Source organism: Peromyscus leucopus, chromosome 14 (genome assembly GCF_004664715.2).
Source record: "Peromyscus leucopus breed LL Stock chromosome 14, UCI_PerLeu_2.1, whole genome shotgun sequence".
NCBI classification, from domain to species: Eukaryota; Metazoa; Chordata; class Mammalia; order Rodentia; family Cricetidae; genus Peromyscus; species Peromyscus leucopus.
Window position 1 is genome coordinate 86,222,820 of NC_051075.1, and position 27,828 is coordinate 86,250,647.

Below are 27,828 nucleotides of genomic sequence, written 5' to 3' on the forward strand. Positions count from 1 at the left end.
TCAGCGAGGAGCTTGTGCTTGCCCTTCCTGAAATGTTATGGTTCTTCAGTAATATTAATATAACTACCCAAGACCCTGGGGGTGCTTTCCCTGTGAGTAAGGGCTTCTTGTTTTATTTCGATGGATTATAATTTTTTTAACTTGGAAGGTTATTCATTTCAAAGGAATCTTGGAATGTAAATTGTCCTTTGTTGTGTTTTTCCCCATAAGAGAGGAAAGCGCTCAGACAGATGGTTAAATTGGTTTCTATTTAAAATGTACTTTATCTTTCTGAAAATGCTTTTCTGTGGAAAGACCTGAGCTTTTTGTTTGTTTATTAGAGTTTGCTAAATTTTGCTGAAGGATTGAGCTCTGTCAGCCTATGGTGTGCTAAGGACTTTTAACTTTGGACATCATGCTTGGTAAAAACCAACCACAGAATTTTTAAAGGGCTGCCAGGAAACTTGAGGATTCAAAAAAAATTTGCATATTGCATAATTCATTTTCTTACTCAATTTTCAATGTAATTTACCGTATAAGAGGAAAGTTTGTTATTGAACCATTTAGGTTTTTTGAGTATGCTACCTTTTAAGATACTTTTGCCCACGTCTTGGAAAACGTCCTCCCTCCTTTTCATTTATTTCTCCTTTCTTCTCTTTTGTTCCTCATTATAAAACCAGAAAAGGTTTTTTAATTTCTTTTGTTAAATGTATTTTTATGTGAGCCATATCTTCCTTATCTCACTCTGGCTTGGAACTTACTGTGCAATCCAGCCTGGCCTTGACCTCACAGAAATCCCACTGCCTCAACTTCCCAAGACCTGGTTTTAAAGGCATGAGTCACCACTTCTGGGGAAAACAACGACAAAACCCAAAAAACTTCTTTTGAAAAGAAGTCAGTAACTTAAAAGGATTATGCCAAATAGGAAGGTCAACTTGAAGGAGGAGTTATAGGCAGCACATTATTAAGAACAAGAGGACTATTGCTAGAATGTGGACTGGAAGATTGGCTTATCTTAGGATGCAATGGATGCAACATTGGGAACTTTAAGACAGAGAAAATGGAGTCTTGGGTGACCAGGTGCATGTGCTGCTGTAACACCAGGAAGAAAGTTTTTCTGTGTCAGTCATCTGCTTCAGCATAGTCACATCCTGTGACTCGGGCTTGAAAAAAATTCTTTTTACATGTTTTAGCGTCTTTGCATCATGTGCATGCAGTGCCGTCAGAGGCCAGAAGATGGCGTTGGATGCCCTGGTACTAAAGTTACATATGGCAGGGAGCCACTATAAGAATGCTGGGACTCCTATGAGTGAGTACATACCATATTTGTCTTTCTGAGTCTGGGTTACCTCACTCAGGGTGATTTTTTCTAGATCCATCCATTTGCCTGCAAACCTCATAATGTCATTGTTTTTCTCTGCTGAGTAGTATTCCATTGTGTATATGTGCGACAATTTATTTATCCATTCTTCAGTTGAAGGGCATCTAGGTTCTTTCCAGGTTTTGGCTATTACAAACAATGCTGATATGAACATAGCGGAGCAATTGCTCTTGTGGTATGATTGAGTATTTCTTGGGTATATGCCCAAGAGTGGTATAGCTAGATCTTGGGGGAGATTGATTCCCAATTTTCTAAGAAAGTGCCATATTGATTTCCAAAGTGGTTGTACAAGTTTGCATTCCCACCAGCAGTGGAAGAGAGTTCCCCTGGTTCCATATCCTCTCCAGCATAAAGTGTCTCCAGTGTTTTTGATCTTAGCCATTCTGACAGGCGTAAGGTGGTATCTCAGAGTTGTTTTGATTTGCATTTCCCTGATGATTAGGGATGTTGAGCAATTCCTTAAATGTCTTTCAGCCATTTGAGTTTCCTCTGTTGAGAATTCTCTATTTAGTTCTATAGCCCATTTCTTAAATGGACTGTTGGTCGTTTTGATGTCTAATTTCTTGAGTTCCTTATATATTCTGGATGTGGAACAAGGATGACTGGACTGCTACTCATGTCACCAGGGAGGCTACCTGGAAAACAGGACCCCAAAAAAGACACAAGGATTGCCCAATGATGGAGAAATGGCTGAGATATACATGAACAACCTGAACATGAGTGGGAGTAATGAAGGGCGAGGGTCAAGGGAAAGAGAGTCTGGGGGAGTGGGAGATCCCAGCTGGAACAAGAACAGAGAGGGAGAACAAGGAATAGGAGACCATGGTAAATGAAGACCACACGAGAAAAGGAAGAAACAAAGTGCTAGAGAGGCCCACAGAAATCCACAAAGATACTTCCACAATAGACTGCTGGCAATGGTCGAGAGACAGCCGGGACTGACCTACTCTGGTGATGGGATGGCCATACACCCTAATTGTTGTGCTAGAAACCCCATTCAAGGACTGAGGAATCTGGATGCAGAGATCCACGGCAAGGCCCCGAGTGGAGCTCCGGGAGTCTAATTAGCTAGAAAGAGGAGGGTTTATATGAGCAAGAATTGTTGAAACCAAGGTTGGATAAAGCACAGGGACAAATAGCCAAATGAATGGAAACACATGAACTATGAACCAAAGGCTGAGGGGCCCCCAACTGGATTGGGCCCTCTGAATAGGTGAGACAGTTGATTGGCTTGATCTGTTTGGGAGGCATCCAGGCAGTGGTACCAGGTCCTGTACTCAGTGCATGAGTTGGCTGTTTGAAACCTGGGGCTTATGCAGGGACGCTTGGCTCAGTCTGGGAGGAGGGGACTGGACCTGCCTGGACTGAGTCTACCTGGTCAATCTCAGTCCTTGGGGGAGGCTTTGCCCTGGAGGAGGTGGGAATGGGGGATGGGCTGGGGGGAGGGGAGGGGGCAGGAAGGGGGAGAACAAGGGAATCCATGGCTGATATGTAGAACTGAATGGTATTGTAAAATAAAAGAAAAGAAAAAAAAAAGAATGCTGGGACTCGAACCCATGTCTTCTGGAAGAGCAGCAAGTGCTCCAAACACTGCCGTCTGTGCAGCCCCTTGAGGCTTATTTTTTTCCACTGAAAATCAGATTCTTAAACATCTGTTCTCAGTGTCAAGGACCAAAGAGAGAGCTGTATGTAACACTGACTCTCACTCAGGAAATGAGAACCCTTAACATAATGTTTATACTTTTAACTGTAGTTCATCTGTCTTCACTGTTGAATAGTACTGTTACATTAAAATACCATAATTTATTTATCCATTTATGTGATAAAAGACATTTAAATTCAGTTTGCATTTACATAATTAATAACATTCATGTATAATCTCCTTTTTAAAATATTTCTTTTATTTTTGAGATTATAATTGCATTTCTCCCTTCCCTTTCCTCCTTTCAAGCATTCACATATACCCCTCCTTGCTCTCTTTCAAGTTCATATTTGTTGTTACATTAGGAATTACATTTGTAACAATGTAATTGTTTGTTTTTATTAATTATTGTTACATATATATGCATATACATATATATTCCTAAATTGCTCAGTTTGTATGACGTTACTTTTATGTGTGTTTTCAGGAATGACCATTTGATATTGAATAGCCAATTGTTGTGTTCTGGGGAAGACTACTTTGTCAGACCTCAGCATTCTTTAGTCGCCTGTAGAGTTTTAGAAGAGCAAAAGCAATGGGATGGAATTGAAATTCCTGGATACCAGGCTGTGAGCATCCTCACAAATCTTGTCAGATGGACTTCAAGTGGTTGTATCTATTAATACTTCCACCAGAGTATATGCACTTTCCCTTTTTGCTAGGTTTTCTCTTTAGGCTACATTATTGGTGAGCTTTTACAGGTAAAGATTTCCTGTCATATACAAAAGATACTATCTTGAAGCTTATTTCCTGGTTCTCTGGCTCTTACAATCTTCCCACCCATCCTTCTGAAATGTTTCCTGAGCCTTGTGTGTAGGGTTGTGTTGTAGATATATCTATTGGGGTGGGTACCCCATAGTCAATTGTTCTCTACATTTTGACCAGTTGTGGCCTTCTGTCATCATCAATCTGCTGCAGAAAGAAGCATTTTTGATGAAGGGTGAGAGCTACACCTGTCTGTGGGTATAAGGATGAGTATTTAGAATGCAGTTAGAAATTATACAGGTTTAGGAAAGTGGCAGCAGTAGGTTCTCCTCCGGGGCCATAGGCCTCAGTAGGCTAGGTTCACAGTATCTGGCATGCATTCCCTTCTATTAAGCAGGCCTTAAGTCCAGTTAGATGGCTGCTGGTTACCCTCAGTGCCACTATTACACCTTAATTGTTTTTTTCCCTTGGCAGCTTGCATAGCTCCTTGTAGTACTATGAGAATTAATACCCAGGAAGAAGGCTTCCACGTCAGATCTAACTCAGTTTCTCCTCTACCTGAAGTATCTGATGTCTTCAGCAATAGGATCTTACCTTCAATTTGTAGGAGGCAACCAAAGGTGATGGCAGTAATCTATATTCTTAGGGTGGTTTTCTCTGACCAACAACTCAAAAGGAAGTTTCCCATGCCTGGCAATGGGGTTTTGTTAGATGTTTATGGCTTTTGGGGGAGGATTGTCATCATAAGTGGCATAACATCTTTTAAGCTACATACATGTTTAATTTATATATACATAATTTTAGTAAACATGAAATAATATGATTCCCTATGGCCTTTTCAAACAGCTTTAGTATTACATATTCCTCCTCTACCTCTGAATTGCCTTTCCTCCCTCATTCCCTAGTCAGTCCCCTTTCCCATTTTTTCCATTTCCCCCTTCATATCATCAGTGCTTGGAAGGCAAAGGCAAATGGACCTCTTTACATAGTGGACTTGATTTACACAGTGAGTTATAGGCCAGCCAGGGCTACATAGGAAGACTTTGGAGAGGGGGATAGGATATTGTTTTTTGACATTGACAATGAATAATTCATAACTCCTACATTGCTTTTCATGAATGCCTCAGTCAGGTGGATATCAAGAGTTTATATGAGTATGAGACTCCTTCTGAGGTGGCGGTTCTGTATCCTTGGTATATTTCTGTTCTAATTTCACATTGTATTACTTAGCACACATTTATAATAAATGCTGATAGCTGGCAGGCAATGAGTATTACCTAGATTATCTTTAACATTTGTCTTTGGCATTTTCAATGACAAAAATGTGTTTTTAAACATGTCTCAAAAACAGCATACTTTGTATGATAAATACAATAATTTTGATTTTTCAATTAAAAATAAAAGGGAAAGTTACAAACATACTCATATACATATAATATATATCTAATGTAATTTTCATGGGATTGTGTTGGACATGTAGAAGAATTTGGGAATTTTGAGATTAGTTTGATTTTCTAGTAATCAGAGATTATCTATTTAAGTGTCAACTTATTATTCTTTCTCTTATCTTTGAGATGTTCATTGATTGCTTTATATTGACTCACTAATGAAGGCATTTCCAGGGTAAATTCTTTGTTTGAGATTAATCTAGAATTGGCATTTTTCAAAAATGTGATAACACTCATTTCAGGATATTTACCAGAAGCAGAGACCTGTGTTCTGTGTAACAGCTCTGGCTGTCCTGGAACTTGCTTTGCAGTGCTGGGATTAAAGGCATGGGTGACCACTGCCCAGCTCTGTATAGATATTCTTACATGAAGTTTTCTTTTTAAGTATGAATGACTATTTTTTAGATTGTTTCCTCTGCCAATTTACTTATATGTGCTTACAATAAATATGCCTCTAATTGCTTTATAGGTGGCAAGATGCTAATCAGTGAAAGAGCCAACTGCTGGCCAAGAGGAATTGCTCGAAGTAGATCTGAAGGAAATTTGGTTGACATGGAAGCCTCAACACTCTCAAAAAATCATAATATTACAGGTACAAGAATTTATAATATGGTAATATTTCTGTGGAATTAAGTCAAATCATTTCCTATACGTATGAAATGTTTGCCTCTAAAAAGTGCCATAGAAGATTTACAAAACTACCAAGTACAAGTGCTATCACAAATAGAATATCATTAAAGATAAATGTTTTCTTAAGAAAGTACACTAATATGGGCTAGAGAGATGCCTGGGTGGGTAAAGTGCTTTCCACTTAAGCACGAGGACAAGGCTTTATTTTGCCTGTATACATTAAAAGGCAGGCATGGGGTGTGCATCTGTAGTCCTAGTACTAGGGGATCAGAGACAGGCAGATTTGGAGCTTACTGCCCAGCAAGTGTGGCAAGTGAGCTCCAGGTTCAATGAGGGACCCTCTCTCCCAAAATAAGATGAACTGTGATTGAGGGAGACACTTAATGTCAACTTCTGACCTTCAAATAGAGATGTAATTGTATGCACATTCCCTCCCACACACATGCACCACACATACATGTACCACACACACATACACACACACACACCACACACACACATGCACCACACATACACATACACCACACACATACATGCACCACATATACACACGTGCACCACACACACACATACACCACATACACACACACATACCACACACACATATACTACATACACATGCATGCACCACACACACATACATGCACCACACACACATGCACCACACACACATGCACCACACACACATGCACCACACACACACACACATGCACACACACACAAATAGATAAAGAATACTCACAGATTACAATAAATATCATAAAGAGGCACAAATTTATTAATAAATGAATAGTATGTCCTGAAAATATTGTACACTTGAATGGAGACAAGCAGAGACTGAAGCAGCCTAATAATCTTCATGAAGCAGAATCCAATTTACCTGATATCAGAGGGGAAAAAATGAGTTTTGGGAGAGTTGGGGTAGAAGGATTGAGGATGTGTGGTAATAAGATAAATACTATTTCTGTTTTTCACAATCCATCTTATACTTTTTAATAAGTAGCATAACTCACTTAAAGCAAAATAAATGCTCTATGAATATCGGGGGGGGGGGGAAGTAACAATTTTCTGAAACTCTTGTTTCCAGAAAACTCCAGATAACTCAGTTGTGCACGATGGCTTTTATTGTGCCTGAGGCAGCAGCAAATGCACGGAGCCTTCACATGTGTGACTAGTAGTTTCTGTGAAAAAGCCAAACAGAAGCCGCTCTGAACATAAAATAACCTTGACTCTATGGGATATGTTGAGGAAGTTTTTATGTGCTCTTCAAGCCCTTTCCAGAGACATAATAAAGTTTCTGTTTCTAGTGGCATCCCATAAAGTCCAGTGAATTCCTGCAGGCAGTAACTTCACTGTCAATCTATTTTTTTCAGTGTGTCTCTCACACACATACAAAATGTAATGTTTAATTTATTAATACAATGTTACCAGAACATGAATAACTAATGATAACTTTAACTTAGAAGATTGTTTAGAAAACCATTTTAAGTATGTATGGATATGTTTGACATTCCTTAGGTATTATTTGAAAAGAAAGACATCAAATTGATCCTTTGGACATAATGAGACCAACAGCTCAATGTTTAGAAAAATCTGAATGTTGGCTGTTTTTTCAGGAGTCTAGGTAAATGAAACATAAAATAATTAGGCATAACTTTATGTAAGTATAGGTGAATGTGTTAAATACATTATTAGTGTATTGTTATATGTAATTATCTACTATACTCAACATTCATTCACTTTATATTTCATGATACCTTAAGATAAAATTAATGTACCTGTACTCAAAATAACTTGGTATAAAATTCCCTTTTCCTCATTATAAACAAATTGATATGATTTACTACTGAGCTTGTAGTAGACAGCAGCCTTAAAAATCAAAACCTAAAGTAAGTTTTGAATTTTTAAAGTATGAATAAATCAATCATGGTTGTATCTCAGACTCCCACTTTATTTATTTATTTTTTGCTTTGTTTTTGTTTAAATATCAAGCATGCCAAAAGCTCGGCTTTCCTCACAATTGGCCAGATGCTTCTGTTCATCATGGCAATAGTAATGCAAAAGCTACAAATCCATTCTGGAATGAGCTGTCTGCCTCGAACCCATTTCTGGATGACATCACTCAGCTAAGAAATAACCAAAAGAGAGATAATATGTCCATTTTGAAGGAGGATCCTTTTCTTTTTTCAAGACAAATAGAAATAGGGAATTCTTTTGATTCTTCTGGTGATGAACTTGACATGGATCACTTGCTTAGGCCATCTTCCTCAAGGAAGTCAGGAAGATCTAAGAGTGTTTCAGAACTCCTGAACATCTTAGATGATACAACACATACTCATCAAAGTATACATAGCTCTGGCCAGATCCTAATACAAGACTTAGAATGGCTTCAAAATGACCGAGAAGCATATAAAATGGCTTGGCTAAGTCAACGTCAGCTGGCCCGCTCTTGCCTGGATCTGAATATAGTTAATCAGAGTCCTGGGTGGGCTCAAACACAAATTGCAGAGACTATTGCATTTTGTAAATTAAACCATCACGGAGGATCAGTGCAGTTACCCAACTCAGATATCACTGTTCATGTACCCCAAGGACACGTAGCTGTAGGAGAATTCCAGGAGGTATCTCTGAGAGCATTTTTGGATCCTCCACCAAAGCTGAACCATGATCTGTCCTGCACTGTAAGCCCTCTGTTGGAAATCAGGTTAAGCAATCTGAAGACCATGGAAGCTATTTTGCTGGAGATGAAAATTGGAGCAGAAGTGAAAATAGATCCTCTGAGCCAAGTCATGACAGAAATGGTGTGTTTACACAGCCTGGACAGAGAAGGCCCTTTCCAAGCACTAAACAACTGCTATTTCTACAAAGACACAATTCAAGCAAAGATTCTTGATCTGAGCCCTGTAATGTACATAGTCATAGCTGTGCAAGCTAAGGCCATTCAGCCACCAGCTGCTACTATTTGGGATTATATTCATAAAACCACCTCCATTGGAATTTATGGACCCAAATATATCCACCCAAGTTTTACTGCTGTTTTCACAGTTTGTGGACACAACTATGTGCCAGGAAAGTTTACAGTCTCTGACATTAGGAAGGGTGGAAAAAACGTAGCTCCGGTAGTATTTCATCTCTGGGGGAAACATTCATTTTTACTTGACAAGCCACAAGATTTAATTATTTCAGCTTTTTCATGTGATCCTGATTTTGAAGTAAAGGTAGAGAGAGAAAGGAAAATAATTGCACAAAGGCAATTGGAAGCAGGTGCAGTAGTTCATCAACAAATGTCCTTTTCTTCAGTTGAACACAGAGAGATGCACTTGTTTGTTTTCAGGGTTCATGTGGGGTCTCCCAGGGGAAAACCAGTCACACAATTTTTTGTCACTTCACCTGATCCAGCCCCAAACCTAAAAAGGCTCTCACATCTTCAGAGCTATTTCCAGAAGGAGAGAGAAGGCAAGAGAGTGCCTTTGTTATCAGCGGGCCTTGTTAAGTACCCCACTTTCCAAGATAAAAATATGAACTTTACCAATTATGGGGTCACACTGAAGACGGTCCTGAGGCAAAGTAGGATTGACTACTTGCTTGATTATTTAAAGGGGGATACAATCGCCCTTCTTGGAGAAGGCACAGTAAGAGCCATTGGACAATCCAAAGTGAAAGAATGGTATGTAGGAGTCCTCCGAGGTAAAGTCGGACTTGTGCATTGCAAAAATGTCAAAGTGATTTCCAAAGAACAAGTGATGTCTCTGTCTGATGGCATTTTGACAACCAAGAATCTTTTGGAGCAAATTGCCTTGCCATTTAAAAATCTGACTTATATATACTCTGTTGTATTGACCCTGGTATCAGAAAACATTCATGACTGGAAAGTTTTAGCTAATGTCCTGGGCTACTCACATCTGGCACAGGAAGATTTTGATCAAATTCAAGCAGACAAGGAACCAGAAAGGGTTTCTTACATTGTCAAGAAGTTAAAGGAAGATTGCCACGAAGACAGAAGTACCAGAAAGTTTCTTTATGAACTGATTGTGGTGAGTATTGGTTGATCGTAATAACTCATTTAGAGATCTTGATGATATTTATAACAAACATGAAAACTAGTAGTCATAAATACATTGAAGTCCCTGGGAACTTTTCCTACAAGGTCATAGCATTAGATTCATGATTTGAGAGTCAATCATGATTTTCTCAGAAAATAGGTCTACAAAAATCATCTTTTAAGAAGGTTTAAAGGTTGTATTTTTGTTGGGCCCTTTCTTTTAAATTTAAGAGATTAACTCTTCTTTTCTCAAATATTTAGTTAGCCCTTCAAATATCATAGGAGCTCCATAACATGAAAGTAAAGAAGAACAAACAAACAAAAAGATCTGACATACTAGTGGCTCATTTTTCAATATTTGTTTCCTTCAAACACATAAGTATTATCCACTATTTCATCAGTTTAATGTTCTTCGGTATGTAATAATTCATGACCCCAACAATGATTCTGCTTACACTATATTTAATATTCTAATAGAATTTTCAAGGATCAACTCTTTTTAGCATGTAAAAGCCTTGTGAAGAATTATAAATAATTGGATTTAAAACAGAAATTCAATGTTATAGTAACAAAATATCAAGATGACATCTCTAAAGAAGATTAAAATATGAATGTATGAAGGTAGCTAATACTTTCTAAATCCTAAATGCTAAAACTACCTTCAAATAGTGTGTTGGGGAGCATAAAATTGTCATTGGTTGTTTTTTACTCTTGGTCTTTTGGGGGCCTGCCACCCAGTTCCCAAATAAAAAACATGGAGGCTTATTATTTCTTATGAATGCCTGGCCTTACCTTAGCTTGTTTCTAGCTAGCTTTTCTTAAATTATCCTGTCTACCTTTTGCCTCTTGGATTTTTCCCTTTCTTACTTCTGTGTATCTTACTTTCACTCTTACTCCATGGCTGTCTGGGTGGGTGGGTGGCTGGGTGGCTGGGTGGATGGCCCCTGACATCTCCCTCTCCTTCTTTTCTTGTTCCTTGATCTCCTCTTCCCAGAATTCCTCTCTTATTTATTCTCTCTGCCTGCCAGCCCCACCTATCCTTTATCCTGCCTTGCTATTGGCTATTCAGCTCTTTATTAGACCAATCAGGTGTTTTGGACAGGCAAAGTAACACAGCTTTACAAAGTTAAATACAGCATAAAAGAATGCAACACATCTTTGCACCATTAAATGTTCCATAGCATAAACAAATATAACACATCTTAAAATAATATCTTACAACATAAAATGTTTTTGTAAGTACATGTTAGTAAGTGTACTGAATAGCATAAGTACGAAGTCAGTGCCTGTCAGTATGGAAATGATGATTGAGGCAGTGAGCAGAGACATGTTAAGAAGTAAGTTTTAATAAAGCTGGAAACAGCAAAGAAAAAATGGTGAATGAATTCAATCTGTGACATTAATAATAATTTGTATGCTTAAGAAATGATTGTACAATGGGACCAAGAGTAGTAAAACTTGAGAGCTGTCTAGTTGGCAAGTGGACAGTTTTATTATGAGATGCTGTGTTCCCACTGACTGTGGGCCCAGATGACTGAATACTAGAAGCTGTCCTGCTCAGTATAAGCTACACATTCATTTTGTAATAGCTTCTTTGTGTAACCCAGATGTTGTTCAGCACAGACTCAGAAAACTACAAACAAAAGTTTACTTTCTTTTCTTGGTAGCTGAAAATAAGTCAGGTCTGATCATACCTGTAGTTTGGGGAGGGCATAATAAATTATAGAATATCTTGATTAAACAATGCTGATAGAGACCCAATTCAAGAGAGTGTATTTAATGGACCAAACAATTAATAAGAAGCCTTAGTGGTACCATAAGGACATCCTTCTAAAAGAGGCTTCGGCTTGGCCATCTGTTAGCAAACTATTGACCCTTCTGTGGTATAGAGTTATATCTTCAAACATCCTTTGCATTAAGTGTAATTTTTTCTTGCTCTGTTTCTTGATGGGTCAAGTTGAGAAGAAAAGAGTGAATGCTTTTGTCTACTTAATATGTGACATTTCTGAAAGCCCTTCAGTATGTGCTTTTACATTAGTTCTAGAAGATTAGGCAGAATGGTATTGTCTCCATATCCACTATACAAAGCATTACAATGGTATATCAAATACTTCTTATGAAATTGTACTTTGCCATTGTAGAACATGCCACAAAACTCAAGTATGCTTTGCAGGACTTCTGACTTGGGATTGCTTCTCACTGGGGCTGCCATTGTCAGAATAAAAAGAGGGGTCAATAAAACTAGTGTCTAGAGTCCATGAACTGTCCTGTTGATTGTAGATCTCATGAGGATAGACATGGTAGATTTTAATTAGTGCCTTTTCAATTAGTTTTACTTTATTTACTTTTTCATATGGGTAAATAAAACTCCTAGGTACTCTTACCTAATAAAGGACTGCCAAGCATGTTTACAGACTTATTTGCATATATATGTATCTATTCATATATTTTTTAAATATACTCAAAGCATAAAAGAAACTTATACTGCCAGAAACAAATAGTCAGAAAGAAAGCTCAAGTGTGCAAAAAATGAAGAAAGGGAGTCTGGTAGCATTCCACTTTCACATCGTAGGAGAGCATTTGCTTTATTACCTTGTGGTTTACATTAACAGCATCATGTTAGTGGTGAGGAAGGCAGATGATTTAAATTCAGAAACATCTGTAGCTTTGTTCAAAATTAAAGGAGCAGCATGTGTTTATTCAATAAACATGATTCTAGGAAAAATTTAAAGCACATTTTGCTGAAATAGATCTGTGTTAATCCTCTGTTAAGGTAAGGAATGAGTTTTGATTCAGAGATTATCAACTGCTGGAGTCTGATAAACAGTTGATTCTGTTCCGTTAGTAGTTAAAGACTTTAAGACATATATTAAGAAAGTGGTTTACCAATGATGCCATAGTTAGCTACTGAGGCTATACTAATGCTCCCCTAATTCTAGTATATGTGATCACTGTGATTAATGTGTTCAATTTTCTTAAATATAAATCGCTGTTCTGAGTTTGAAAACCTCAACTATATGTGTGGTGGGTAAAGGGATTCCAATTTCTAGAAAACATATTGAAAATTGTAGTTTAAAGGAAAAAGTCAATGAGTTGTATTTGAGTATGATATATACTTGCTGCCTCAGGCTCTGCTAAAGATGGATTGCCAAGCATTAGTGGCGCGTCTTATCCAAGAGGCTATTATACTGACCTCAGCTGTTAAGCTTGGAAGAAGCTGGAGGGAACTTGCTGAGAAGTCGGCAGGACTCACTAAGCATCAGATGCAGGCATATGAAATTCCCTACCGAGGAAAATCTGGAGATGTTTCAGCTGAGGTGAGACTTTCATATATGTTCTATTTAGCAGTGACAAATGGTAGCCAAGTAATGAAAATATAATTTAGTCTTCTCCATATTCATGAATTAATTAGAGGAACACTTGGGGAGATCTACTAAATGAAGTTACTATCTGGGTAATCCTGTTGGAAATATTTGAAATATATGTACTATACTTGTAAAAAACACATTTATATTTCTCTTGTTAGATTTCATATTAAAACATGGCTTTTGATCAAAATTAATTAATTAAATTGGGACAGTGATGACACAAGGCTACAAGAATTTAAGGCATAGAGCAGGTGCATTTTGGAGTCAAGCAATACTATCAATCAAGTCAACTCCCAGAAGATATACTTAATCATATGTGACAAATGATAAGTGCTTGTTAATGACCACTAGGAGGGTGAATGATGTTGGGCCACTGGAAATGACTGACAGAGATATCAAAGAGCTATTTCATCTCTTTTGAAATTCTATGTACAGTAAGAACTATAAATATACACAGAATGAAAGCATTTAATACAAAGTATTTGTCACAAAATCTGATTGTGTAAGCAGTATTGTTACATGGATTCTACTATGTACATAGCATATACGTATTTCTTCAGACTGTCATGAAAGAAATGTGATCCAATTTTTCTCAAATTAAATAAAATTTGGAAATCAATATGGCGCTTTCTTAGAAAATTGGGAATCAATCTCCCCCAAGATCCAGCTATACCACTTTTGGGCATATACCCAAGAAATGCTCAATCATACCACAAGAGCACTTGCTCAGCTATGTTCATATCAGCATTGTTTGTAATAGCCAAAACCTGGAAACAACCTAGATGCCCTTCAACTGAAGAATGGATAAAGAAATTGTGGCACATATACACAATGGGATACTACTCAGCAGAGAAAAACAATGACATCATACGGTTTGCAGACAAATGGATGGATCTAGAAAAAATCATCCTGAGTGAGGTGACCCAGACTCAGAAAGACAAATATGGTATGTACCCACTCATAGGAAGATACTAGATGTGGAACAAGGATGACTGAACTGCTACTCACATCACCAGTGAGGCTACCTGGAAAACGGGACCCCAAAAAAGACATGGAGAAATGGATGAGATCTACATGAACAGCCTGGTCATGAGTGGGAACAATGAAGAGCGACGGTCGAGGGAAAGAGAGTGGGAGATCCTAGCTGGATCAAGAAAAGAGAGGGAGAACAACAAATAGGAGACCATGGTAAATGAAGACCACATGAGAAGGGGAGGAAGCAGAGAGCTAGGGAGGCCCACGGAGATCCACAAAGATACCGCCAGAAAAGACTGCTGGCAATGGACGAGAGACGGCAGGAACTGACCTACTCCGGTGATGGGATGGCCAGACACCCTGTTAGTTGTGCCATAAACCCCATCCAAGGAAGGTCTGAGGAATCTGGATGCAGACATCCATGGCTGGGCCCCTGGTGGAGCACTGGGAGTCTAATTAGTGAGAAAGAAGAGGGTTTATATGAGCGAGAATTGTTGAAGCCAGGGTTGGATAAAGCACAGGGACAAATAGCCAAACGAATGGAAGCACAGGATCTATGAACCAAAGGCTGAGGGGCCCCCAACTGCATCAGGCCCCTGAACGGGTGAGACAGTCATTTGGCTTGATCTGTTTGGGAGGCAGCCGTGTGTTGGTGCCGGGTCCTGGGCTTGTTGCATGAGTTGGCTGTTTGAATCCTGGGACATATGCAGGGACACTTGGCTCGGTCTGGGATGGGGGGACTGGTCCTGGCTGGACTGAGTGTACCAGGTCGATCCCGGTCCTCGGGGGAGACCTTGATCTGGAGGAGGTGGGAATGGGGGGTGGGATGGGGGGAGGGGGAGGGGGCGAGAGTGGGAGAACAGGGGAATCTGTGGCTATTATGTTGAACTAAATGATGTTGTAAAATAAATTTACTTAAAATAAAAAAAAAAAATATTTTCCAACAATGAGTATATGTTAGGTGCCCTGCATCTTTAAGCAAGTTAAAACTTTTTCAAGGTTTTTAAGTTAAGGCCAATATTCTATTTTGAGATATATAAGCACAATCTACAAGTTCTGTGTCATTTTGGGTCATAGAGATGGATATATATATTTTTATTTTTTCAAGACAGGGTTTCTCTGTGTAACAGCCCTAGCTGTCCTGGAACTCCTAGAGATTTGGCTGCCTTGCCTCTTAAGTGCTGGGATTGAAGGCCTTTGCCACAACACCTGGCTGTAAGATGAATTGCTACATGGTCTTATTAATAAAAAACCTGGAGCCAGATATTGGGGTAAAAACTGAGAGATCAGGGAAGCAAAAAGAAGCCAGCTATGTTCTTACTGCTAGAAATCCTCAGCCAAGAGAGAGTTACTTCCTATATATCTACACCTATATACCTTTCTGTTCCTTCCCTCTTCATCTCTCTGCCCATCTACACCACTTCCTGTCTGTCTGTACAGACATCCAGATCTCCATGGTTAGTGCTGGGATTAAAGGCATGTGCCACCATGCCTGGCTTTGTTCCTAGTGTGGCCTTGAATTCAGAGAGATCTGAATGAATCTCTGCCTCCCGAATGCTAGGATTAAAGGCGTGTGCTACCATTGCCTGACTTCTAGTTTAATATATTGACTGGCTTTTTCCTTGGATCTTCAGATAAGCTTTATTGGGGTGCCACAAATAAAATACCACCACACCTGCCCATAGAGATGGATATTTACTTTTGAGATTCCTCTTCTTACCATAAAGCAATGATTCTGTTGGGTGACCAGGTTGCAAGAGTTCAGTCAGTCAAGTAATTTGACTTCTTCCAGCTGCAGCAGGTGTCAGCTGGACAGCTGATGAATTCCTGAAACCCAGCTTAGAAGTGAGAACTTCTAAATAAAATCTACCCAGGGGCAGCTATGGACTGGACACATATGTCCCACTTGTTGGCTACACTTATCTCCATAAACCTAGAAGGAAATTGAAGCCTATCAATGAGCAGACTCTAGCATGAGCATAACACACAAGATGGACACAAGTTTTCTCTGCGTGAGTTGAAAAATCAGCAACCTTGAGGAAGAAAAGAGTATGTGAGAATTGTGCTGTTGTGGTCCTGACATTTCAGTTAACTAGTTAGAAATCTGTCTAATTGAAAGCTCCTCTTCTTTTGTCTATGATAGGGCCTTGCTTTTAAGAGTTTTGTTTAGACTTACTGGAGAGCTGCTTGTCCTGCCAGCCTTCCTAAGCATCTGGATTCTCTCTAATTGTGTTTATTGTTTGTCTCCTCTTAAATCTTGATGCAGGCTAACACACAGCCTATTTTTCCATTATTTGCTTTCACACAGCCCAAATCCTAAGTGACTAAGTCTGTGTCTGAGGCTGATAAAATCTCAGAAGCATAAAGGAAAGCCCCTAAATGTTTTCTGAAGCCAACAGTTCAAGTCATTGCAATGAATACTAACAGCCAGTACCTGACCTATATTATCACTTAGAAAAACTCAAAGGCATTTTAGCCTGAAGCCATTCCAAATGTCCTATAACAAATTTTACCTGTTTGACCACTTAAAGGGACAATGTATGCTAATTTCCACAATCTAAAGTGTTATTGTAGAGTTTTTATTCTCCTTGAAAAAAATGGATCTTAAACATGATGGATTTGACAAGATTGGTAGTTGAATAGCTCTAAGTGAGGGTGCAGTGGTCAGGAACTGGCTTTGGGGTGAGGAAACACCAACTTAGTGTTCTTTTGCTGTGTTGTCTTTGTTTCTGTCATATCATTTACTCTAAAATATGATCTATGGGCCTGTGCCCCTGGTACGTTTTTTTCTTCTGAGACACAAAAAACCTGGGAATCTCTGCAGGTTCCCCTGGGACCCAGCTTGACAACTATGGTATTATGTTGCTTCCCAAATATGCCTGATCATCTTCATCAAGTCTCAGGATGGTTGAAGAATGGGGATACTGAATGCAAAGGAAAGGTCTTTGGAGAATTCGGAGGATGTCACTTTTTAAAATAAGCACCTCCTCAATTTGTATTTTGTTACTACAACTACTTACTACATTAAAGCAAAACTATAATGTTTAGAACCAATCATATGCATATAAACAAAACACATTTTAAAAATCATTTTGTAAGTTTTTAAAAGACTTATTTATTTTTATTATATATATATATACATATATATATATATAAGATAGATAGATAGATAGATAGATAGATAGATAGATAGATAGATTGATTGATGTTTTGCCTTTATAAATGTCTATGTTCCACATGCATGTTTGGTGCCTTTGGAGGCCAGATTTTGTATCAGATTCCCTGGACCTGGAGTTACAAACAGTTATCAACTTCCATTTTGGTGCTGGGAATTGAAACTGGGTTCTCTGTAAGAGAAGTCAATGATCTTAACTGAGCTATCTCTCCAGCCCATGAAAACACATTTTAAGGAAAATGTTTTTTTCAGAAAATATGTTTATACTGTGAAGCCAATACCGACTCCATCTTAGGGAATGGCCACCATCTTAAACCACCCACTGTACTCAGTTCCAGTAAGGACCTTAGGAATGTGCCATGACAACTTGAACAGATATAAGGGCAGTATGCTCCTGCAGACATTCTGTCTGTGGTTTATGGCCCTTGAAGATATCTAGATAATCCTGCCCAGCAAGTTGTGATTCCCCACCAAGAAGTCCAACCCCAATAGTTTAAAAAAAATCACCTTGCCCCATATCCCTTCTACCCAGTCCCAAGTTGTCAAAGTATGTAATTCCAGCTTATGGTTTTTCCCTATAAAAACTCTCTACCCCTGGGCCCGCTGCCACTGCCGCATTTCCTTCCATCTGCCATGCCGTGGCTCAGGTTTGAAACCCGACAATAAAAGGACCTTTATGTGCTTGCATCAGAAACTGGAGACACAATGAAGCTAAGACTTTTTTTTTTTTGGTTTTTCGAGACAGGGTTTCTCTGTGTAGCTTTGCACCTTTCCTGGGACTCACTTGGTAGACCAGGCTGGCCTCGAACTCACAGAGATCCGCCTGCCTCTGCCTCCCGAGTGCTGGGATTAAAGGCTATTTTTTTTTTTTGAAGCTAAGACTTTTTAATCACCATGTGTTTTCCATCTTTGACACTATTCAAATGTAAAGCAGTACAGTCAGTCAGCTGTATTGTAATTCTCTTTGCAGTCACCCCTTAGTGCAAGTCTAATTCTCTTTTGTATCCTCTAGAAGCAGTCTTTGTTTTCCCTTCTTTTCTGATTTACATCTGGAATGCTCAAAGCATTTTATCCTACATGCAGATTTAAAATGAGAATGTAGAACTGTTGTGATTTCTTGTTAGATAAAGTACTTATTATACAAACATAAGGACCCTGGTTGGGTTTCCAGAGCCTATTTTTAAAAGTCAAGCATGCAGGTGGAGATAGGGAGACCTAGTTGGTATGTTCAGCCAATGAGAGACACTTTCTCAAAAAGCCAGATTACAGGATTGGAGAGATGTCTCAATGTGTTAAGAGTGCTTGCTGTACAACTGTGAGACTCTGAGCTCAGATATCAGCGCTCACATAAAAAGCTGGATATGGCCAGGTAGCTTAGTCTGCCTGTAAACTCAGAACTGTGAGATGCAAAGAAAGAAGAATCATTGGGGCTTGCTAACTGGCAATCAAGCTTCAAGTTGAGTGAGATATTTTGTCTTAAGGGAATAAGTAAAGGGATAGGATGAGGATATATACACACTCCCTCCACGTGACTGTAAGCCAAACACACACACACACACACACACACACACACACACACACACACACAGGAGAGAGAGACATACACACAGACACACACACACAGATACAGAAAGACACAGATACACAGACACACACACACAGACACACACACACAGACACACACACACACACACACACAAAACAACAACAGCAACAGCAACAACAACAACAAAACAGGTGGATAGCCAGGTTTGTTTTCTGGCTTTCAAATATACATTGATTCTATGTACATACACAAACAAACACAACACTGGGTGGGAGAGTTGGTGATTTTCATATAGCTAATTCTATCAGTTTTTTTTTATAAGTGAATGAAAGGTTTTATATAGAATCCATTCCTGTTTGGTATCATTCCCAATTGTCTTTTCTTTCAGTGTTTTATTCATCTACATACTTAATAGGCTTTCTGAGTCAATCAGTTCTTACTTAGCATTGGCTCACAAACTTCAAAGCACACAAAAGTAAAATAAGACTTTTTTCTTTTAAAATCTAATGTTTACATTAGTTCAAAATTAGGATAAACTTAATTTTTAAATAAAAAGTATTTTAAAGAAGCTCCACTACTGAGCTACATTTTCCATCCAGAAGCACATGATGAGATAAAAATGAAAATAGCTATGTGTCAGTCATTATGAGAATCTTCTTCACACATCTCATTAATTTCAACAAACAGAAAGCAAGGCATTAGAATCATCCTCTTTCTTACACACAGGTACCCTGAGTATTAACACATTTATATAACAACCAGAGTGACATGGTGAGTTACAGAACTAGGGTTTGGAATCCTTTTTGTCTTATTGATGTTCCTGACCACTAATCTAGACAGAAGATGAACCTTTACAGAATTGACTAAGTAAGCAAAGATCAAAATGATCAGGAGAACTCGGGGGATGCCTCCTAAAACCAAAGAACCAGTAGTATTTCAGTTACTGCCAGGCTCTGGAGTGGATTCTCATTAGCAGTGAGGTCTAGAGAGCACTGATGAGTAATCATGTATGGAGAGAGATGTGGTGTTTCACTTGCTGGCGTCTAGAGGGAAAACTCTTCAAGTAAAGCTCTCTTGCCTGGATTTCTGTTCTATTACTCCATTCAGTAGCCCCCATGACTTTGGACAAGTTACTTGGCTTTTCTAAGAATTTTTTAACTGAGTCATATAGCACTATCTTTTCAGGTGTTTAGATGGTCAGATAAAATAGTATATATACAAACTATTTGTGATATTTGATGATAATTGTCATCATGAAACACATAGTATTTATTATTTTGTTGAAGAAGAAGAGTTGCATTTGAAAAATCTATGACCTTGAGTAATTTTCTGGAAAATGGAATAAAATGGAACCATTTTTAGTGATAGGACTGAGAAAGAAATATATCAGCAGTGATTTCAAGGTTTCTGTGCTGAGAAACTAGCAAGGCTTTAACACATGGGGGGGGGTGAGAAAAAGTCTTGGGAGATCAGCTTTTCCTTATGGGCTTAACATTTAATTTTCCTTGGAAAATATCTCTGACAAAAGGTACAAGGGATGGCTTGGACTATTTAGAATGATCCTGTTCATAGGACAACTCCAAGCCTTTGTTATATGGGTGTTCTGTTGTCTCCTTATTTATCTGAGCCTTGATCTGTTGAAGCTTTGCTATGTAAATCTTTGTTGTTTTGCAGTGAGATATATATTTATTCTCTCATAAAGGGAAAAGTATTCTATGAAAACTCACCTACCAGTGACAGAAAGAATAGCATATCCTCTCAGACCTTTAGTGTTGGAACTAGAGATAGCACAGTCATATTGTTTTGCCATTTAAAAAAAAAAAACAAGATCACATAGAGGTTGGTCATGAACTCATGATGCAGCTTAGAATGACCTTGAACTTATGCTCTCCCAGCTTCCACCTGCAGGCATGGGTCCCTATATATGTTTATGTGATGGTGGAGACTGAACTCAGCTTCATGATTGATAGTCAAGCATTCTATCAATTAAGCTATATTCCCAAAGGCCTGATTTCAAGTTTTATTTATCAAGTCTGTTATTAGAGGGAAAGGGGTCTATGATTTTAGAAAACCAGCTAAGCATAGGACCCAACAGCAGTATTTATAAAAACCACTTGGTAATAAAATAAATCTGTGGTAATCATTTAGTGAAGTGATGCTGGATGTATAACTCAGGGACCTAGATTCTTGTCTGCATATGTGACTGTGATTTTGTAATTAAGCTTCAAACTCAACAGTAATTACCTGTGACCAAGCACCTAATGTGTGTGAGGAAATTTTACATCTGTTGCTTCATGTGCTTAGTGGTGCTTTTATGACATCTTGTACACTTGTTTATTTGACAGCAGGAAAAGATAAAAGCTCAAAGAAAAATTTATAGCTTGTCAAAGATCCTGTACTACTCTGTCAAGAGGCTGACTTCCAACCTAGAATATGCACCTTTAAGTCCTTGCCATTATAGTTCCTAGAATTTGCATATATATATATATATATATATATATATATATATGCAGTAAAGAATGGATTAGAGAAGCTTAATTTTTCCAAACTGTAACTTTCAGGAGTCTCTTATTTGTGTGAGGGATGAGAATAGATATTAGGGAGAAGGCAATAAGGGGTCCCCCTAACTAGGAATTGGTGAGAATGGCTTACCTAGCAGGTCTCCATCTCATGTTGGACTAATTTGAAATGACTTGCAAGAAATGGGTCCACCATAATTGTCTGGTTCATGATAATGCAGAATTCCTAAGTGATTATTGTTACTGCAAACATAGCTGGCTACATTGAGACCAAGATTTTTCTCTTTCCAAGAGAATCTTACATCAGATTTTAACTAAACACTATCTCTATTGAGGAAGTAAGATGCCTGAGGAGTTAGCTTTTTTTCTCTTCTGAAGATAACAGCCACCTGCTTTAAAAATTATTTACATATTTACTTATCAGAGATGGTGTAAGGCCTACCTGGATATTCTAAATGATGTGCTGAACACAGAACACATATAATAACCTTTAGAAAGGCAAATGTGCCTCAATACTTCTGCAGCTAATGGTACTTAAAATTAAATACTGCTCCTATAATTTTATGAGATACAAGTAGGTGGATTACTAATCCTCTAATGTGGTAAAATGCAATTATCCAAAGGTAATTAAAATCAATTACATTCTTTATATTATTCCTATTTTATAAGTTAAAAAAGACAGACCGGGATTCTCAGTTCTGAATTGCTCCTGATCTTGCTGCATTTTGTCATTTAGTGCAATATCTAATGAGTTGTATTGGCTTCCTGGAATAAGTACGCTAAAAATGTAAAACTTGATTGTTCTTGTTTCTATTCCTGTTTCATTTCATTTGGATTCCCATATTTCACCATCATTGTTCCCTTACTTTTACTGTGTCTGCTAATACTGAGACGATAAATCAAAAGTAAGACATATTTCTTCCATATCTACACTGGAAGTTTTGAAAATCACTTAATAGACTAAATGCTTTGCTACTTCTCTGTGTATAAAGAGAGGGGAGCACACAGATGAAAAATTAAGAGTGCTATGCCTCTATTAGCCTCATGTTTTCTATTCTAGGATTAGTCTATACTGCCAAGAAGTTAACATTAAGTAATATAAAGGCATGGGATATGGCTTAGTGTCTAAAATCTTTGACCATAAGCCTGAGAACCAGAGTTCTTAGCTGAACCCTAGCTTCCATGTAAATGCCAGGTGGGCATGGCAGCTGCCTATAACCTTAGCAGTTACAGAGTAGAAAAGGGGAATCCCTGAAGCAAGCTGATTAGCTATACTAGGTTAATGGGTGAGAAAACTCTGTCTTGATATACAAAGTTGGAGCCATTGATTTCATCTGGCTTCCGTACACAAGTGCACATGAGCATGCATGTCCCCCCACACATAGACACATATACACAAAAGCACACCACATATACATATACACAGAAAAGGAAATCTGAGAGCAGAGGAGTAAGGATGGAGCTGTGCATCAGATGTTTGTGACAAAGATGAAAGGGCTGAGGGAATTTGCACTGTGGTTAAGACTAACTCAATAAACCCAAAGTCTCAGCAGCATGCTTCCTTTTGATATTCACAGCACAAGAACAGAGTGTCTGCATGTCTTAGTCATAACACTAAACAAAACTGGAAAAACCATTGTTAAAACTTGGATTAGGTAAATGTAAAGAGAAATGTGGAGGAGGTCTTGTTAATCTACCACTCAACTTTGGTGTTTAACTTGTGTTGATATGAAAAGAAAATTATTGATTCAACATGTTATTCCTTCTGCCATTTCCAGGGATGAAGACATTATTTTCTTTGTAATTTCTTATAAAATGTGAATCTTTCGTGAACTTCTTGGGTCTGTACTATATTTTAATACAGAATTTTACACAATTGATGCATGCAAGTTATCTTCTTTATTTTTGTCTTTGATATATTTTCATTTTATGGAGGCAAGTATAAATAAAATATAAATTCGGAAAATTAAATGTGAACATATTTAAGAATTTGAATCCAAATATCATCCATCTTCTCCATAAAGGACAAAAACTGATTGGACCATTTATTGCACTGAGGAAATCTGGCTTTGTGCAGAGAAGCTTAAAATAGAAAAGTTATGTTTAGCACACCTGGTATTTGTTTACTGAGGAATACTGTATTTCTTGAATTTTAGTATTTCTCTCACTGTATGCAGTTTATAGCTGTTGACAGAACTGTGTGTAGTGGCTTAAGTGGGGAATTTCTCTGATAGGCTCATGCATTTGTTCACTTTGGTCCTCAGTTTGTTGGTGCTGGTGAGGGGAGGTGGTTAGGAAACGTTTAGGGCATGGAACCTTGCTGGAGGAAGTTCATCACTTGGGGCAGTCTTTGAGAGAATATATCTTGTCTTACTTCAAGCTTGCTTCCTCTGCTTCCCATGTGAAGTTGAGCTGTGATCTCTCAGCTTCTAGTTCCATTTACCTACTGTCAGTCCTCCCCAGTTATTATGGACATCTACCCCTCTGGATCCTTAGCTAAAATAGACTCTTTCTTCTATAGATTGGTTTTGTCCATGCATTTTTATCACACCAACAGAAAAGCAACCAATACTAAACTACTTTTCAAAATGGTTCAAACATCCTTTTGTTTTTATGTTTCTGGCCAATGAAAGTTAGCCTTTCTTCTTGGATGTTTTAGATGGAATATATTTTCAGTCCTCAATAATCTTAACGTATTTATCTGGAAAAGTTAGGATTTAAACAACAAATTTATTTCCTTTATAGAATGTTCACTTTTCTATTTTTTCTTTCTTTAAAAAATTCACCCATTTCCTGATGATTATTCCCCCGGTTATATTTATCTCTTTCCAGTGCTCAAATTCTGTATGTGATCCATTTGGGGGTGGGTTTTGATTCTTTGCACTTGTTGTCCCCCTTTATGCACTTTACACTGACATCTTTAGGGTTACCACAGGTGGGCAGAATGTCCATATCCTTGCTTGCCTATGTTACATGTTTCATTGCATCACTTTGTGTTATAGAATGTGAGGGAGGTAACAGAAAAAGATACCTGCTGTGTCATGGTGGTGAAAATTTAATGACTGGCTTTGCAAGAGGGAAAAAGCCTCAATCATTGCTTTTGCTAATTTCCATGATATAAATACTCCCAACCTGGATGATTTTAATCTATTAATTTAATACTAAACACACACACACACACACACATACACACACACACACACACACACACACACACACACACACACACACATATATATATATATATATATATATATATATATATATATATATATATATATCATATGTGGGGCTGTGGAACTGACTCCAGGCAAGCCACTAGACATCCTTTTAAGTCAGTGGGGTCCCACTTTTTTTGCATCATGAATACCATTCTGTACTCTGACTCCACTCTCTCTCCATCCTTTGCTTCTGGATCTTACTTGTCTACTATAGTACACTTAACAGAAGTTTAAATTTCCACCCCCATTTTCTCTTCTTTGACATTTTCTTCTATTCACATGTTTTTCTTCATCACTGTGGCATGAATGATATTCAATTCCTGATTGCTCTCAAGTCATTTGTCCATTCTAAGTTCTTTTCAGATAGCCCTTTTCCATTATCTCACATTCCATAGAGCTAAAAAAAGCTTATTTGTCTTGCCTCTATTAAAAGTTTGCATATTTTCCACTGTATACTACTAAAAAGTATTACACGCAAACTATAATATGGGTACTTCTTGGGGTACCTTATTGAAGAGACAAGACTTGGAAATTATTATCCATTCTTTATAGCTTAAAAATCCAAAGCTCAAACTGAACTATCAAATAAGCAATGGAACCTGGATGTGAACATAGGACCTTGGCAGTAAAACCTACTTTCCTTCTTTACAGCATATCACTCCCCATCCAATGGCAAGGTGATGTTTTATGCCAGGAGAGGTGGCTCGTCAGTTAAGAGTACTGGCTGTTCTTGAAGAGTACTGGGCTTGGCTCCCAGCACCCACACAGTGACTCACAACCACTTATAACTCCAGTTCCAGGGAATCCAAAACCCTCTTCTGTCCTCTGAGGGTGCCAGTCACACACATGGTCCACATATATACGTACACATAGAACAAAATATAACCTTAAAAAAAATGAGAAGGTCCTGTGTTTCTCACATTGATTGATGCAAGTCAGTTGAGAGGTATAATTTTTGTAATTGTTATTATCAAGTCTTGTCTGTTTATCCATTGTACTAATGTTCGTTCAACTGTCTGTCTTGTTCCTATATCTAAGCACCATGCTTATTCCTCATTTTGTGCCTTGTTGTAACAAAAATTTTTGCAGGGATATGTATCCAGTGAATCTTGACTTAGCAAGTAAAATAACTAGTGGACAAACATGTATTTACCATATTTATACTGTGTGTGATGGTATTTTTCTACCATCTGGGTTGAAAGCCACTAGTGATTTTGTATATAGCAAATCAGATTTTATACTGAAGAAATATGCAGGCTTAATTTGCTATATTGAAGAAAAACCTGGATGGAAAATCTCATTCATATTTTAGTTCAAATTAGGAAAGTAATCTATGCCCTTGTGTTTCCAGCCTAACACCCTCATACCCATTTCTGTCTAGATATGATTTAGACTTCAGGGACCATCAAATGAGTTCAAGGCAATAACCTCCCTTACATTTCTGATTAATTTAGGTACTCCTGGGAGCTTTCTTCATACTTTCAGAAGACTTACATAGAGATCAGACCTCAACAGTCAATCCATGTTTCTCTGAATTGCCAGTGCTGGTTGCACTATTCTGTGTTCTGTACAAACTGTCTATGTGAAGAGGTTATGTAGTACTCTGTACAAGTGCATGGAGAGATGTAGGCTCTAATTTATGCATCACTTGAGTATATTTCCAGTCTCTTAACAGCACAGAGAAGTCTATTCAGGTTTGAACACACCTTGGGGCTTTTCTGTATATGCTAATTTACCTTGCCCAGCAAGGCATGCCATGCAGAGCTTGTCTGCCTGAGAAAGTCAGTGGGGTGGTTTAACTGCCCATGAGTATAAAAGCACTTGTATGTGCAGCACAGTAAAGAACTCTGAAATCACTCATTTGATATCCCCAACAGATACCTACCTTCTATGGTATTTTATGCTAATCTTCTGCTCTATCATCTTTTACTCACCGCTGTCAGTTACTGCCAATTGTAAATATTTCCAAATACATTTCTTTTCCCAACTCAGTCACAAAGTGACTTAGAACAGTCTGAGAGGCTGTTAAATATACATAACAATTATGTAAACAATACATGACAAATAGAAAAGTATTATCCCAACTAGTTGAATATTAGTGATTGAATGGATTCAATATAGAATATAAGTTCAGAGCATGAAACACTCACAGAGACTAATCTACATTTTCAGTGCATCTCTGCATCTAAGCACTGACAGTTGAGATAGAGCCCTAACAAGATTCTATTAATGTGGCTCAATTTGTCTTCCTTGCGGAATAGCTACTTAATACCGGTAGCGTGGGTAGTCTGTGTTCAATGGAAATCTTCAGAAAATAGGACACCCCCCTGGCCTTTTTTCAGTAGTGGAAGATACAATTTCCCATAAACAGGATCCGTGACAGTAAAGCTTATATCCAAAACTCTAAGGCAGAGCTTCTCAACCTTCCTAATTCTGTGACCCTTTAATACAGTTCCTCATGTTGTGGTGATGCCCAATCACTAAATTATTTTTGTTGCTGCTTCATAAGTATAATTTTGCTACTGTTGAATTGTAATGTAAATATCTGTACTTTCCAATGGTCTTTAGGGTTAAGAACTGCTGCACTAAGGTGACTTCTACTTCTGTGTCATAAACCTTACCATGATATAACTTTGACAATTACACTTCATTCTCTATTTTACAAAATTAGCCTTTGCAAGAGAAGTGAGGGGATAGGTGTTCATGTCTCCTCAGAAATGCCAAATTGCTCAAATGTTACTTGAACAAATAACATCACATTACCCTTTGAGCTTTTTCATGTGGACTGAAGCAAAGCATAATGGTATCACTTAGAGATTTAATTCTTCCCACTTCAATTATAGACTATATGGATGATAGTGGATGCAAGTGGAAAAATTATATCCAATTACATGGAATGTTGATGTTAATGGAGGCACCATTTTTAGAAAGCAATTCTGTGCAATAGTAAGCTCAAAGTCTGTGATTTTAACATTTTATGAGTGATAGAATTACAAATAAGTTAATTTGGTAAGCCCAAATAAATAGTGAGTACTAAAGTTTACGTTCTAAATATTCAAAGCGTCTGTGTATATCTTGTTATTTTCTAGATTAAATTCATGTTAACCTGTGTATATATCTGTGTTCTTCCATTTGTC

General features: G+C 38.0%; 1 protein-coding gene across 1 annotated transcript in view; it reads left to right on the forward strand.

Annotated features, from left to right (window-relative positions):
• Macc1 (MET transcriptional regulator MACC1) overlaps positions 1-27,828 on the forward strand; it is a 66,951-nt gene that overhangs the window by 34,930 nt on the left and 4,193 nt on the right. Inside the window, exons 2-4 of the mRNA XM_037210920.1 lie at positions 5,685-5,807; positions 7,838-9,879; positions 13,016-13,204. Of these exons, the coding sequence (XP_037066815.1) occupies positions 5,693-5,807; positions 7,838-9,879; positions 13,016-13,204 (2,346 nt within the window). The 5' untranslated portion in view covers positions 5,685-5,692. The remainder of the gene's footprint in view (positions 1-5,684; positions 5,808-7,837; positions 9,880-13,015; positions 13,205-27,828) is intronic.